Raw genomic sequence first — 15,262 nt, forward strand, 5'->3', positions numbered from 1 at the left:
ATTCTTTGATTTTAGAAAACACACTCATACCAGACACGTAGTAGATTGACAGTTTCATTCCCCTGTATCAGTATGAGTGGAATCTTTGAAAGGAAATAGATATGGAAGCCACGAAATATAAAAGAATATGCTCATGCAGATTTCGTTTGGAACAAGAGTATCAGTTTACATCTGAGTTACTATTAACAAGTGACTGAGAGAGTGGGTCCAGCCTGACCTTACTGGTCAGGTTGGTCTATGACTCCGGGAGGTTGCGACTCACCAGGCTCCATATGACCCTGAGTTCACACTGCTTGTCCTCCTCCTCTGTGGCCTACCCACAGGCATCCCTGTGTCTCTGTTGTCTTGGTTTACAGATACCAAGGACTTTATTTATTATGGTACCATTGCTTTGTTGATGTCTAGTATCAACAGCAGCATCAACCCCTTCATTTACCTTATTGTTGGCTCCTTTAAGCAAAAGCAGCAGCAGCAGCAGGGAAAGTCCCTGAAGTAGGTTCTCATGAAGGCCTTAAAAAGTGTAATGAAATGGGCCAGGGATTTAGCTCAGTGGCCTAAGTGCCTTCCTGGCAAGCACAGGGTTGTGAATTGATCCCCAGTACCCAAAAAAAAAAGTGTAACTGAAATAAACAAAAGCAGTCTTCCTCAGGATTGGGTAGAGATGTCAAGATCCTTTCCTTTTAGTGTTTCTGCTTCTACAAATGTTCATTCATAGAAGTAGAACCTCTGCAATGTTACAAGCATGATTGTGTAAGGTCAAGTCCTGACACAAATATAGATAAATATAGATATAGACACAAACAAAGTATATGTATATATACATATATGCATGTGTGTATATAGATATGCATGATCTTTTATTTAAATATTTTCTGTAGCTGTTCTAACATGACAGCAAAAGAACTGAATAGTCATAACACGGGCCATATTCCTCCTGGATTCCTAGTCTCACACACACACACACACACACACACACACACACACACACCACGATATACAATGGGCTACCTAAATTATTTGAGCACACATACTAATTCTAAATGCACACAAAAATGTTCACAAAGAGAATGACAATGAATACAATTCCCTTCATCTCATCACAAGTATGTGCTCTGATCTGATAGCTTTAAATATATTTTTCTTTTAATTTTTCCATTTAAACCAAACTTTTCACAATTGTTGGGCTCATCATCCATTGATTCATTCATTGAATTACTACTACGCACAAGATGTGCAGCAGTTGGAGCCTGAAAATGTGAATATCAAAAGGGCTTAGTCTTCAATGAAAGATATACCGAAGTATTTGTAGCCGAACAGGAACAGTTACCTTTACACTTGTCATAGCAAGAAGCCATATTCTCCTCATGTTCCTAAACCATGACCTCTTTTCTCCATTTTGCATGCACTTATCTCAAACACAAAGCTACCAAGATCACCTCTTCTCTTTGAATTCCTACTTTGGGGGGGGGGATCAGAGATCAGTATCATGACCTCACACTTACCAGGTAAATGCTTATGCCACTGAGTTATATCCCCAGGCCCCCTGAACTCCTAAAACTGAAAGATAATTTTTGGCCAATCTATCATTTCCCTTTTTATTAGATCCTTTAAGCACTCACTGTAATAGCAGATTCACAATCTGCATGTACAGGGGTCTCTTGAGCTCTCCTGAGGAGGAGATCTGGGAAGGCAGCCTGCCTCAGGGAACTGTGGACACCTTGGAAGCAGTGGGGAGCAGGCATAAAGAGCCTCTTCCTGGTCACCAGATGTGGCGTTGGGAACACTACCTTGCCACAGGACAGTTCTCTGCTCCCCACACTATGTCTCCAAAATACCTCAGTGATTTCTCAGTGTCTTCAACCGGTTTGTTTTAATGTGGAATGTAAGGTTTCTTTAGAGAAAACTCTACTTTGGTTTACTCTACTTTAAAAGTAGAATATTGTATGTCTCTGTATTTAAAAAAAAAAAAAACAGGATGTAATCTTCTCTATATCTTTTCTCAGAATTTTTCAATTTTAGTTTCATTGCAATGAAAATAATCACCCTCTCAAGACAGAAAACTGTATAGGTAATTGCTATAGACATGATAGTTTAAAAGAAATAATTCATTACTTCTACTAGTCTGTATTCTCATAAAAATCATATTGCATCCTGTGATTTGGACATTGATGGAAGTAAACAGCATGGTTCAGAGTGAATGAGTCTGTAAAGCACATTAGATCACCAGGTCTTTTGGAAACAATGTACTTAATGAGAGAGTTTTTATAAATTACAGGACATTATGGTGGTGATCTAACATGGTGGAAGGCCAAAGGGAAACGCTTATCCTGATGGCCACTTCCTCCTTCCCCTTCAACTCAAATTACAACTTCCTCCTTCCTTTCCCCATGTGCATGAAAAAAATTCCAATCAGTTCCTTGTGCATCATAAATGCCCACCCCAAGCACCACTTCCAGTCAGAGGTCACATAACCCCTGTATCTGGCTGGAGGAGAAAGGTTGTGGGCTCCTCTCCACATCCTCAAATATAGAAGCCACTTTCACTTTCTCTTACTCTGCTTCTCTGTTATTCCAGAAAACTCCAACATTTAACAGTAATCTTTGATAGAATTTTCGGCGCTGCTAAAAAGATAGAAATATGAAATAAAAGTGGCCTTTTTTCCGAAAACGCAGAGAAAGAACCCCTGACCACTGAAGTCTGGCTTTCTCGTCCGAACACATGGTGGGGGCATACATATAGCTTAGGTTTTGGGCGAAGCCAAAGGGGCTTTAGTGATGCACAGGTAGCTCATTGGAATTTATTTCAAGCCACAGGTAAATTGCTTAGAGGTGGGGAAGGTGACCTTCTGCCTCCCAGCCTCCCAGCCTCCCATCGCTGCAGCGTCCACTGTCGGGCAAAATCCTTTCAACCTTTGCTTGCATTTGAACAATATATTAGGTTGGTGAGAAATCTAGAGTCACTTCTCCCTGATAGAGTGACAAACAATCCTTGGAATCTGGTTATAAAAGGCAAGTACTTTATCCTTTGAAACTGGTGTTCAATAGGGTCTTATTGACATATCTCCAAAAAGATATGTCTAGAAATAACACAAGTCACAGTTTAACACTTTACTTTTAATGTTTATGTCACAGTGGAAAATATCTTGGACAACATTTAATAATTTAAAGATATATCAAGTTTCAACAGATGAAGTAAGTCTCAAGATTCAACAGCCAGCAACTGTTTTGGCTGACTTTCATGTAGTCCAATTTTCAGGTCTCCCAGGGGGTAGAATTGAAAACTGACCTTTCCATAGTTATACAAATTTTATTGACAAAACCTAGGTCCAGGAGCTGTTCATTCTACCAAGAACTCAAGCACACTGAATGAACCACTATGACATGTTATGTGAACACAGTAAATCTCTGCAGATCATAGCTTAAGACTGCCCCTCAGAGAGGGGAGTTGAAAAATGAACTCTGAGAATCCAGAAAACAGTAAAATGTAGCTTTTGAAAATGACATAGTTTTCAATGTTCCCAACCAAAAATATTCACTGCTGTTATAATACAGTACAGTATAGAACTCAAATTTCTCTAATTCCAGATCAAATGGTCTCCTGCAATCCAGTACCGTGTATCCTTTACATACTCTATTGTTTTCCACACACCATAACACAGTTAGACTGTAATTGAGGGATTCCTACAGATCTGAGAAAAAGGAATGATAGTAGTTACAGTACATGCACAGGCAGCCTGCTTTGTTTGATGTCATCAGCTCAACCTGAGGATTATTACATAGAAGTCATAGCAGTCTTATGATTTCCTCATTTATAGAGCATTTGATAAAGAATTTTCCTTCACAAGATGTCCTGTGAAGGAACTATAAGAGAGAGAAAAACAGATGATTCATTACCAATTAAAGCAACATTATCCTGCTCATCAAAAAATTAAACATTAAGCCTTAGAGGAAGGACAAATTCACATTAGTGTAACTTGTAATAAGAAATTTGTAAATTAAATCCAGCAAGTCTGTTGAAACTCTTTTAAAATATGTTGGTCATAATAATTGAATTTTAGGTTATCAGGGACCTGGCCAAAATCCCCAACTGCCTATATGAGAGATATGACAAAGGATAAAATAAGAAACAGAGACAAATTTAGTAATGCATGATTGTATAGCTGGAAGGTCTGTTCTCAGGACAGGCAAAAGACCCAAATACTCCAAACCAGCCACTATTTATTGGTTGTGCACAATGCAAAGGGTGTATTCAGTGACAGGAGGCACTAGCAGAAGATTCCAGGTCTGCAGAAGATTCAGAGGTCGATGACACTTTGGGCAATAGATGACTTAGGAGAGTGAAGATGATCTTATACTAAGAAGGATCTTACCCTGGCGTGTTCTTTTTCATTTCAGTCGTCTTAGTTTAGTCTTGGTGAGTGGGAGAGGATGGCCCCTCCCAAAAGTTAATGAAAGTCTCAAACTGATGACTCTATCATCCCAAACCTCCATTTATCCCTTAGGGAAGTATGCAAAACTAGCCATTATAAAGTTGTGGTCCCCAATATTAGAAAACTTGCATTTCTCACATCATGTTACACATTTAAAAAGTAATTGACACAAATTTCAGAATCTCTGAGAAAATACAAAGTGACATTGATAGAGACTTGGGCCCTCATTTGTATCTTGTCTCTTTATATGCTTCATTTGTAAAGAGTAATTAGTGGTAAACAAAAATGTCAATATATGCTTAATGTTACTGGCAAAGTATAAATTTTTACTGTATTATTTTGTGATCTGAGTGCCTAATTCATGGGTTTCTCCACAGTCAAACTTGTGCACATTTGTAACAACTACAATGTACATCTAGGTGATTAATTCAACACCTGAATTTCTCCATCATCTTTCTTTAGCCTGTCATCTACTCCATTCTAACCATTCATTCTGACCACTGAGTCCTTCTTCTTGTGCTTACCCACCTCGGTATGAACGCAAAGTTTCACATTTAAGATTGCACCGCCTGCAATCATCTCTCATTCATAAAACTCTTTACCTCGAGCCTCAGCTCTGTGATAGCTCGGACCCTGGAATAAAATCCAAGGAAGCAAGAAATTAAAATTTAGGGAGCAAAGGCTTTATTTTAGGCCAGGCCCAGCGATGCAGCCTCCAGGAACCAATATGGAGACTGCGTGCCTTACAGCTAAAAGGGTTGAGTTTCAAAGCCGAAAACCACAGGAATGTTGTAAATTTTGACACAGTTTGATAGTACCTGGGCTTCTTGGTATTTCCTGTAACTTCCTTGTAGTTAAACATTTCTTAAGGAACAACACATTTTATTACAGACAGGCTGAAGGGGGTGGGGGGGATTACAAGAAACTGAAACTTAAAGCTTTTACGGGAAATGGAGACTCAACCTAAAAAGAATGGGAAGGGGAGGGGAATTTACAAGGAGTTGAAACTTAAGTCTTTACTGGAAATGGAATTTTAATCTCTATTGAAATGACGCGTACAGAACAGGAAGGAGGCACACTGGTTAGAACTAGGTTACAACAGGCTCTAATGGTTTTGCTAATCCATCCACATTCCATCAAGTCTCTTAGCCTACTATGTCTCACTTGCCCCCACTTGCAGCTTTGCACATTTAGTTTCTGTCATCTGCTGTTACAATCACCACCTTGCATGCACTCTCCACCCCCATGCCACACTCCCCACTACCAATATGACACACAAAACCCACCTGGTTTAATCCTGTTTCCACTCACTCCCTGTGGATTCTTGAAAGTCAGCGAGTCCAGGGTTGTGCTGCTTTTTTCATCTCATGAGAAGATACTATGCATTTCTTAACACAGATAAATTTAGAAAGAGAAATAATTACTGTTCAATGCTATACTCTTAACTAATAAAAAATTTTAAAACATGCTCTCTAACAAGTTGTTTCTTTAGAGAAAAGCATTTTGGGAGACATTGGCCTTTATTTGTTCCAGCTCTGTGCTGTTTGGAGAAAAATGTTAAACTGGCAAATGTCACTGTTTTGACACAGAGAAAGAGGGATCAGACACAGAGGGCCTTGAGTGACAATGAAGAGCTCATGTTTAGTTATGAGGTAGAAGGTTTTCCAGCACAGTTCCCATTGCTTGGCATTAATGTTAAGCAAGAAGTTCTGATACAGGGGAATGAAATTCCTAACCTACTATACATCTGGTGCAAGTTCGTGTTCTCTAAAACTGAAGAATGAATTTTAAGAACAATGGAGGTTAAGAGCAGAAATATTTATTGAGAGAAAGAAAGCTTCTGTCTGAGAGAGAGACAGAAGGGGTCCTGAGTGGGTTGCCAAAGATTCTGTCTTTTCTAAGGAGTTTTATAGAGTAGAACATGTGAGGTGGGTCTAAAGTGGGGAAAACTGGGAACTTGCAAGGCAGACAGGCATGAGGTGGGACAGAACTATGATGAACCAATCAGATTAATTATTCAGGTAGAATTGACCAAATTAGAGATCAATGGGGAAGCAAGTCATGTAGCAAGTGAGCGTTCTTACTAATCAGTAACTCTTCCTGTAGGGGGTTGGGATGGTCACTCCTGGCTTCTCAAGGAGATCCATACCTAATCCTTAATGTTTACACTTAATGTGTGGTTGTATTTGTTTTGCCTTCTGTCTTGGGATCTGGCCCACAGCAAGAGGTGTGTGTCTCTTCCAAGGTCGCCAGACATTTGGTCCTCTGTGCTAAGCTTCCTCAAGGGCCTAGCTCTGTCTGACTGCCTAGAATATTTCTAACTCAGTCAGCTATCTGTAACAGCTCCAGAATAATACCAGCTTACACAACAGAGGACAGGATACGGTGCTGATGGACAGATTATATGAAACGTTGAAAGACATCTCATGAAGAACATGACTCAACACACTCTGCACACTTATCTGCTAGCGAGTCTCTGAACAGGATATCAAAAAGCTGTCCAGTATATTGATAAGCATCTCTCCAGCCGCTAAAGGCACATCTCAAGGGCAAAGTCATGTCCTTAAGATACTAAAAGTTCCACAAGAATCTCTTCCCTTCACCACAGGCCACCTTGACCTATCCAGCAAAAAGAACAGAGGAAAGGTAAGAGTCTGTACATGGTTTTGTTTTGTTTTGCTTTTTGTTTTTTGTTTGGTTTTGCCAGATATATGACTTTCTATTTAGTCAAAATTTACCGAAATCTTATGTTGGAGAGGAGTATTGAGGAGCTACAGGGGCTACAGGAGGAATGGACAGAAGACTTGAATACCCTTTCTTGATAATTTTGGTGCTGAAAGGGTAACAGTGAAGGATTCAAGTCTGATAGCCAAGACAGATAATCAGGATCCATCCTGATCTAATTAATTATATAGTTCCTTTGGGAATCGTGTCCAGCTGCTGAACACAAAGAATAGTACTTTCTGTTCAGGGAATTAGACAATTTGGCACAGTCAAATGTAAGGCAATTGTAGCACATCAGGTAGCTCAGCCTAACAGTAGACCTGAACCAAGTTTTGCAAAATTGGAGAGGACTGTAAGCTACCAAACCTGAAATTCAGAGCAAAGTTAGTGCCCGGCCATCTGAACAAACTGAAAACATGTTCTGCCTTCCCTGGGTCTTTATTTGCTTATCCATTGGTGATGGCAGGTTAGAACACATAGTGAAGATCTACTTTTCCACAGAACTACAATAAAAGTATAGAAAGTTGGAGGTAGAAGGGTAACTATTTCCACAAATACTCAAAAACCCAAAATAGACACAAGAATTACTAAGAATTGGAAAACCAAGACACCTTTAAAAATAACTAAGCAAGCCCCAACAATGGACCATAAACAAAGAGAAATCTATGAAATGATCTAAAAATAATTTGGAATAATCCTCTTTAAAAAGGTCAGTAGGCCTTTGGAGTATAAAAGTTTTTCTTTAAAGGAGCTACTCAGCTTTAGAGACTCAGTGAGGTCCTGTCTTAAAGCAAAAGATATAAAAGGGGCTGTGTATGTAGTGCAATGGAAAGGCTCTGGGTTCCATCCTGACTAATGCAAAGAAAAAAAATACTGTCATGTCTAAGAATATGGATGAAAACAGAGAACAGTTATATTATTTGAATTAAGTCAAGAACTGAAAGACCATCACCCCATGATCTCACTAATATGTGGAAGCTAAAAAAGTTGATCTTATAGAAGTTAAGAGCAGAGTGGCTGGGCAGACTAGAGAGGAGAGAAGAACTAGGAAAGTTTGATCAACATATACTAAGTTAGACAGGAGAAATCTGTCTGATATTCTATTGCACAGTAAGATGACTACAGATAGTAACATACTGTATATCTTTCAAAAACTAAAGGAGTTTGAAAGTTTCACAACAAAGTAATATTATACTAGAATATAGATATTCATACCCTAACTTGACCTTATAAAAACTATACATGAATCAAAACATCAGAATACCCCACAGATATATATTATTTTGCATCAGTTTTTTAAAACTACGTGAAGAATATTACACAAACAAAACAAGATGCTAGCAAAAAATAGAAATTATTAAAATCCAAGCGACAATGTGATAAAAAAGCAAAACATGAGGCCAGGGATATAACTCAGTGGCACAAGCACCTGCCTGGTAAGCACAAGGTCGTGAGTTCAATCCCGGGTACCAAAAAGGAAAAAAAAAAGCAAAACATGTAATAAAAGGTTTTAACAGCTGGTGTAATCAAAATTAAAAAACTAATTATTGAGATTAAACACAGTATATTTGATATAGTCTATCAGAAAAGCTCTCAGAAAAAACTGAATAAAGCAGCTGAGAATTATGAGATACCATTAAGAGATATAATACATGCCTGATTTGAAGACAAAAAAGAGAAGAAAGACAAAAATAACCAGAAAACATATTATAAAAAATAACAAGTGAAAAATTTCTAATCTGAGAAAAGAGTTTGTGTCAAGATACAGAAGGTAAAGAATAAAACTGATATCGAAGAGCATACCAAAGTATAATACAGAAATCATAATGACCAAACGTAGCCAGAAAAGACAAAGAAAGCTCAGAAGAAAGCTGGCTTTGAGACCATATTTCAAGACTCCCTAGCTATTGGTTGGTTATTTAATCTCTCCAGTCCTGTGTTCCTCCTCTCTAAAATGGAGACAGTAATTCCTAGAAAGCAGGGAGCTCCTGCAGATTAGAAATCATTAAGTAGATTTCAAGTCTTGTTTCCATTTCCTTGGACATCAGCAGAGGGACTCAGCCTGATCCAACCATCCCTGCCTAGATAACAACACACATATCAATGTATGGAAATAACCTCCCCCAACTGGTGTCAAGAAGGTCCAACCTTGGATTGGCTGATTCTCATGACTGTCCTGACAGGAGTTGGGGATGAGGAACAGGAAGTACATAGTATTTGTTCTCTTTGTGCTCTACTTCCAGGATCTGACTACCTTAGAAAGCCTTCTGAATCTAAATTTAAAAAACTTGCTGTGGCTTACTATCCTCTACGGCCATATTATTCATCCTATGAATTAGATCAAATTCTTTCATTCCATCTGTGTTCACTACTCATATTATTCAGATCTCATGATTAGCACCACTCTGCCTGCCCACTCTGCACCCACCCTGTACCTACTCTGCTTCTGCTGCCACCATGCAAGAAGTCACTCAACTGTCACAGGTTCCTGCTGTGGGCCCAGGATGCAGACCATCCTGGAATAATTCTAATACTAGTATGTCCTACTTGGAGATTCTGAAGATAATTGGTGAAAGAAAGTTGCTTTTATCAAAGCATGGTGACTCATTTTATTGGTGTCTCTCTGGGTCCAGCCTGGTCCTATGGGTCAGAATCTTCTGTGGCTCTTGACAAATGCAGCTGACCAGGTGCTGGTGTTCTTCTTTGTGGCCTGCATTTTGAGAGCCATTTTGTCCTTAATACTTGGGCTTCTCATCCCTTGCTAAAAGCTCCGTTTTATCATTTTCTATGGTTAGTTGCCTTCTCCTATGTTAACAATGGAGCCAACCCTATCATATACTCATTCCTTGTGACATTTAGGCAGTAGTTGCATTTGTACAACCTCAAGGTGGTGGTTCTCCAAGGGGCTCTGCAGGACACTCCTGAGGCGGATGTATTTGGAGGCAGCTATACTCAGACAACCCTGAAGATAGATTAATTCAATGAAGAAAGCTTTGTCCTAGTCAGCTGTTGTAGTTTAGAGTTTTCCCACTAACCTGATAAAGGCAACATTTGTCAGTTCTCATATCACCCTGTTAGTAATGCCGCAATGATTGCTAAGGTATTCAAGAAGATTTATTTTAACCTGTATTTGATATGGTGTATAATATTTATTGAGTAGAGTATGTTGAACTATCCCTGTATCCCTGGGATGAATCCTACTTGCTCATTGTTTATAAATTTCTTGATCATTTGCTGCATTCTGTTTGATACTATCTTATTGAGGATTTTTGCATCCATGTTCATTATAAAGATTGGTCTGTAGTAGTTTTCTTTTTTGGATGGATTCTTCTCTTGTTTTGGTAACAAAGTAATACTTGCTCCCAGGAATGAATTTGGGGGTGCTGCTGCCTTTTCTATTTCACTGAAGAGTTTGAGGAGTAATGGCATTAGATCTCTAAATTTATTGTAGAACTCAACTGTGTATCCATCAGAGGTATTGGCTAACATCAAGAAATCAACCAGTAACAAATTTTGGTGAGGCTGTTAGGAAAAAGGAACACTTTTTATTGTTGGTGGGGCTGGAAAGTGATACCACCACTATGAAAACCAGTATAAAGATTATCCAAAAAACTAAAAGTAGAAATTCCATTTGATCCAGCTATTCCTTTCCTAGGTATCTTCCCCCAAAAGTTAAAGATCTCATGCTATAGTGATGTGTATGTACTCATGTATATAGCAACACAGTTCATAGTAACTAAGTCTAGGAAATAGCCTACAGGTCCATCAGCAGTTAAATGGATAAAAAATGGTGTGATGCTTAGGCATGATAGAGTGTGACTCTGATACAAAAGAGGATAAACCTGAGTCATTTGTAAGAAAATGGATGTATCATAATATCAAATGAAGTAACTCAGACACACAAGCTTGAATATCATAGAATTTCTCTTATATAAAAATAAAAGACAAAATAAAGCAAAATGGAAGAGGAAAATGGTATTGTAATTCAAGCAGACAATGTATCTAAAAGTGTGTCTAGATATAGTGAGACTCTGTCTCAAAAAAAACAAAAAGAAAATTAAAAAGTGTACCTTTCCTTAGTACATTTGTCTTATCTGTTTTATATATTCTTTGTCCTATTAGTCTGTTTTTCAATCTGTATATATGACAATTAACTTTATAAATAATGACCCTGAGACTGGAAAAATAAAAGGGGGAAAAAGGAAAGGAACTGAACTGTATTATGTATGTGTATCAATTCCTTACAGTTAATGTCGTCATCGTGTCCTACAAATATGTATCAATAAAAATTTAAAAATACAGCCAATGAAAACTAGAATTAAGTTCAGGTTCTGGGACTCCTCAGCTTCTGTAGATTCTTTAATGTCTACAAGCCTTGATTTCCTCCCCCTGTGACACAAGGTTAATAATTCCAAACACCACCCTGGTCCTAGAATCAAAGATCATGCAGCAGGTACACAACACTTGTTTGTGTTCTCAGGAACACCAGTGGAGAGCTTTGGAGCATGGAGCCCGTCATCTCACCCAGTGGTACAGTACTCACCATAATGCACCACAACTCAACCTCCCCTCCAACTTCCAGCTCCGTGAACATGTTCCTGGAGATACTGACAGTCATCTTCGCCCTGGTAGGGCTGCCTGGAAACGTGACTGTGTTCTGGCTCCTGGGCTTCTGTGTGAACAGGAACATCATCTCAGTCTATGTCCTCAGCTTGGCCACATCAGACTTCCTTTTCCTCTGCTGCCTCTTTGTATTCTATCTGTGGGAACTTGTTGATACCTCTGGCATTGACTACTACATCTACATACATGCTGTGGGGATGTGTTTCCACAGCATGAGTCTGTTCCTGCTCACTGCCATTAGCTTGGAGCGATGCCTTGCAGTCCTGTTCCCCATGTGGTACCGCTGCCACCGCCCAAGACATATGTCAGCTGTTGTGTGTGCCATACTCGGCTCTGTCCCTAGTGTTGGCCATCCTGCTACACATCTCGTGCAAATTTCTACTTAGAAACTACGAGCTATGTATGATGATGTATTCCATCATAGGCTTCAGCCTGACCTGTGATTTTGTTATTCTCTGTGGGTCCAACCTGATCTTGCTTGTTAGGATGCTCTGTGGACCTAGGAGGTTGCCATCAACCAGGCTGTATGTAACCATCGGGCTTTCAGTGCTGGTCTTCCTCCTCTGTGGCCTACCTATAGGCATCTTGCGGACTTTTAGCGCCAAAGTTCAGTTTCAAAATCAGCTTTCAAATTTTAAGGCCATTGAGAGGATTGCTTTTCTGCTGTCTAGTGTCAGCAGCACTGCCAACCCCATCATTTACTTCTTTGTTGGCTCCTGTAGGCAGAAACAGCAACAGCGGCAATGGCCACGTTCCCTGAAGCTGGTTCTCCAGAAGGCCTTGGAGGAAGCAGATGAGGGAGGGAACAGTGGAGACTGTCTTCCTCCGGAAAGCATGGAGAAGTCAGAATCCCCTTAATGTTGTGTTTCTGTATCTACCATCAGTCCCTCAGAGAAGTAGTCCTGCCAGAAGATTATATATATAATTGTAAAGGCTTGCACCCTAATATGGAAAAATGGATATAGATTTATAAAGATCAAAGAGACACATTGGCCCATTTATCTGTGCATTGTATGTGGCAGCTTTGATATGTAACAGCAATTAAGTAGTTGCAGTGGAGACCATATTACTGCAAAGATTAAAATATTTACTAATTGTGCTATCTGTGTGTGTGCACACACATGTACGTGCACATGAGCACCTGCACAAAGGCTCATATGAATGTTTTTTATACCACAGCCATAAGTCCTGGTTACATTATCTGAGTAAGGATGTTGTCCCTTTCTCTCAAAGCATCAAATCTACAGGAAGCAGTACCAATAAATGTAAGCCTAGACTCAGGAAAACCAACTACAAGCCCTCCCGGTCTCTCTTACTACCTGCAAACTTGATAATATGAGGCTTGTTTAGGTGAACTTTTCTCCTTTCATTAAAAAGATAAACCATACCAGAACTGCCAGACAAAGAAGGTCAGAGACTGACAAAGAACAGGCAGACATGTTGCAGGCCCGGCAGGTGGCTCACATCAGTGAGGCAGCCAACAAGGAAACAGCAACATGCATGAGCACCCTAATGTTTATACCAACCACAGCAAATGAAAACTACACTGCTGCTCTTTCAAGTCCAAAGTGAAATCTTGATCTCAGCCTAACTGGAAACCTAACAAAAAGCAAGTCTGGGAAAGATAGTTAGTCTAGGTCAGCTGTTGTTACTGTGGAATATTTTTTAAATACATATATGCATACAGAACAAATTTTCTAACCCTTGCATACTCACCTCTGAAAGATAACTACATATGGTTCTCATTCAAGGTTGGAAGGACACTTTTTGCACCTTTTGATAATATGTCTGATCTCCTTTTCAGTATATATTTTCTTTTAATTCCAATGACTATTGACTGGGATTTTAGGTGGCACATGTTTCTGGGTCTCAGTGATTCAAGTCTGAAGTTGGGATATTAAAAGAAGTTATCACTAAGATGTCCTCTGGCTCGGTGGTTTATGAATTTATAGAACCCTTGTGCTGCACACATTCCTCTTATCCTCTCCCGTTGCTCATTGTCCACACCTGCTCGGACATTTACAGCCTGGACAAGAAAGACCTTTACCAGCCTTTTCAGAGCTTCATTTTAGGACTCACAAAATCTCCTATTTTTAGAACTTGTGTCTGTGAAGGAGATGTCTAAAGACATCAACTTCTTGCACTGTCATACACAGTCAGTCCCCAACTTAGGAACAAGTTCCATTCCAGGACAATGTGTAGATCAGATTCTTTCTCGTCCAACAAAGTGAATCTTCTGCAGTTCACCTGTGAAAGTTCACATTTGAATGTTCTCAGGTTGGGGACTAACTGTATGAATACCACTAGAGCCCTGACACCAAGCCAAAATCTTTATTAAACATTCTAAGCAAATCAGAGGACTGGTAGTCTTCTTGGCAATTAGAATATCCAACTTTGGAATACTGGATGCTATTTCTCCTAATAATATCTACAATCTTAAGAGAGGCACTCAGTTTTGCTTTAAACTTATCTCTCTGGCTATATATGTTGATTTTTAGAATTTAGTAGTAATTCAGTGAATAGTTATTTGAGTAAGAGGATCTAATCTTACCCGTCTATCTTAAATCCATACAGTGTCTACTTCTGCATCTCTGTCAACTTAAAGATGATTTCTCACAAGCAAATGGATTCCAGTGTTTCACTGAGAAGGGTTGTGCTGGGCCTTATGTATCCCCTGTTTGAACTGTGAACTCAAGAAGTAAGAGGTGGACAAGACAACTGAGCAAATGTCAGCTCTGACACATGAAATAAAGCTTTAAAACATAATTTTCCTTTCTGCTTTTAAACTGTATTTTGTTTTGATGGACATATATGTCTTCTTTTTTATTATTACCCTACCTCGTAAATTAATTCACAAACAGCGTAAATTACAAACTTTCTTCTAACAGAAAGTTTCTGAAATGCCTAGATAAACCACCAGAGGGCGCACGTGTTGTTTCAGTAGTCACATTCGTTTTGCTGCGGACCTGTGAAATCTGAGCTGATTTGGATTTGAAAAATAAACAAACACAGCTACGTAGGTCCTGTGACTGACCCTTCCTACACCAAAGAAACTGTTCTAAAAAGAAATTATCAAGCACAGAAAAAACTGGAGGCACGTGACATCTACGGAAAAGGATGCACAGAAATCTCTCCTTTACCACTAACTGGGAAACCAAGGGAGACAAAGAAGAAAGCCAAAGACCTACAGCTGCATATTACAGCTGAATGAAGATTGCCACAGTCTTGCAGATCTGGAATCAGAATGATGCAGAAGTCACCTGCTAGGGTGATCGTATTCTCTTAGTCTCTGGCAGTCTCCTGTTTCCAAATCACTGAGGGTATGCATCTTACCCTCATCGCCTTTCTACAAGCAATGGACCCATTGCCCTGGAAATGGAGCGTGAGGCCTGTTGAAAGCGAGGATTCTGATGCAGAACTGTAGATTAAAACCTAGTTATACCACTTTCTGACACCAGCAGAAAGTTTCTCAAATTTCTTGTGATT

The 15,262-nt window shown here is 39.3% G+C and overlaps 1 protein-coding gene across 1 annotated transcript; it reads left to right on the forward strand.

The window, feature by feature from the left end:
• Positions 1–11,658: 11,658 nt before the first annotated feature.
• Positions 11,659–12,634, forward strand: LOC100714611 (mas-related G-protein coupled receptor member X1). Its single transcript, XM_023563976.1, has 2 exons — positions 11,659–12,092; positions 12,262–12,634. The coding sequence occupies exons 1-2, from the start codon at positions 11,659–11,661 to the stop codon at positions 12,632–12,634; spliced, it is 807 nt and encodes a 268-aa protein (XP_023419744.1).
• Positions 12,635–15,262: the final 2,628 nt, after the last annotated feature.

This window comes from Cavia porcellus, unplaced genomic scaffold, assembly GCF_034190915.1.
Source record: "Cavia porcellus strain 051 isolate PalLab524CR breed Dunkin Hartley unplaced genomic scaffold, mCavPor4.1 scaffold_9, whole genome shotgun sequence".
Taxonomy (NCBI): Eukaryota; Metazoa; Chordata; class Mammalia; order Rodentia; family Caviidae; genus Cavia; species Cavia porcellus.

What these genes read in the sequence shown, in the direction of transcription:
- LOC100714611 (XM_023563976.1), top strand. Translation starts at nt 11,659, where the DNA reads ATGGAGCCCGTCATCTCACCCAGTGGTACAGTACTCACCATAATGCAC. An exon ending in AGACATATGTCAGCTGTTGT is followed by an intron (nt 12,093 to 12,261) that starts GTGTGCCATACT and finishes CTTGCTTGTTAG; the next exon opens with GATGCTCTGTGGACCTAGGA.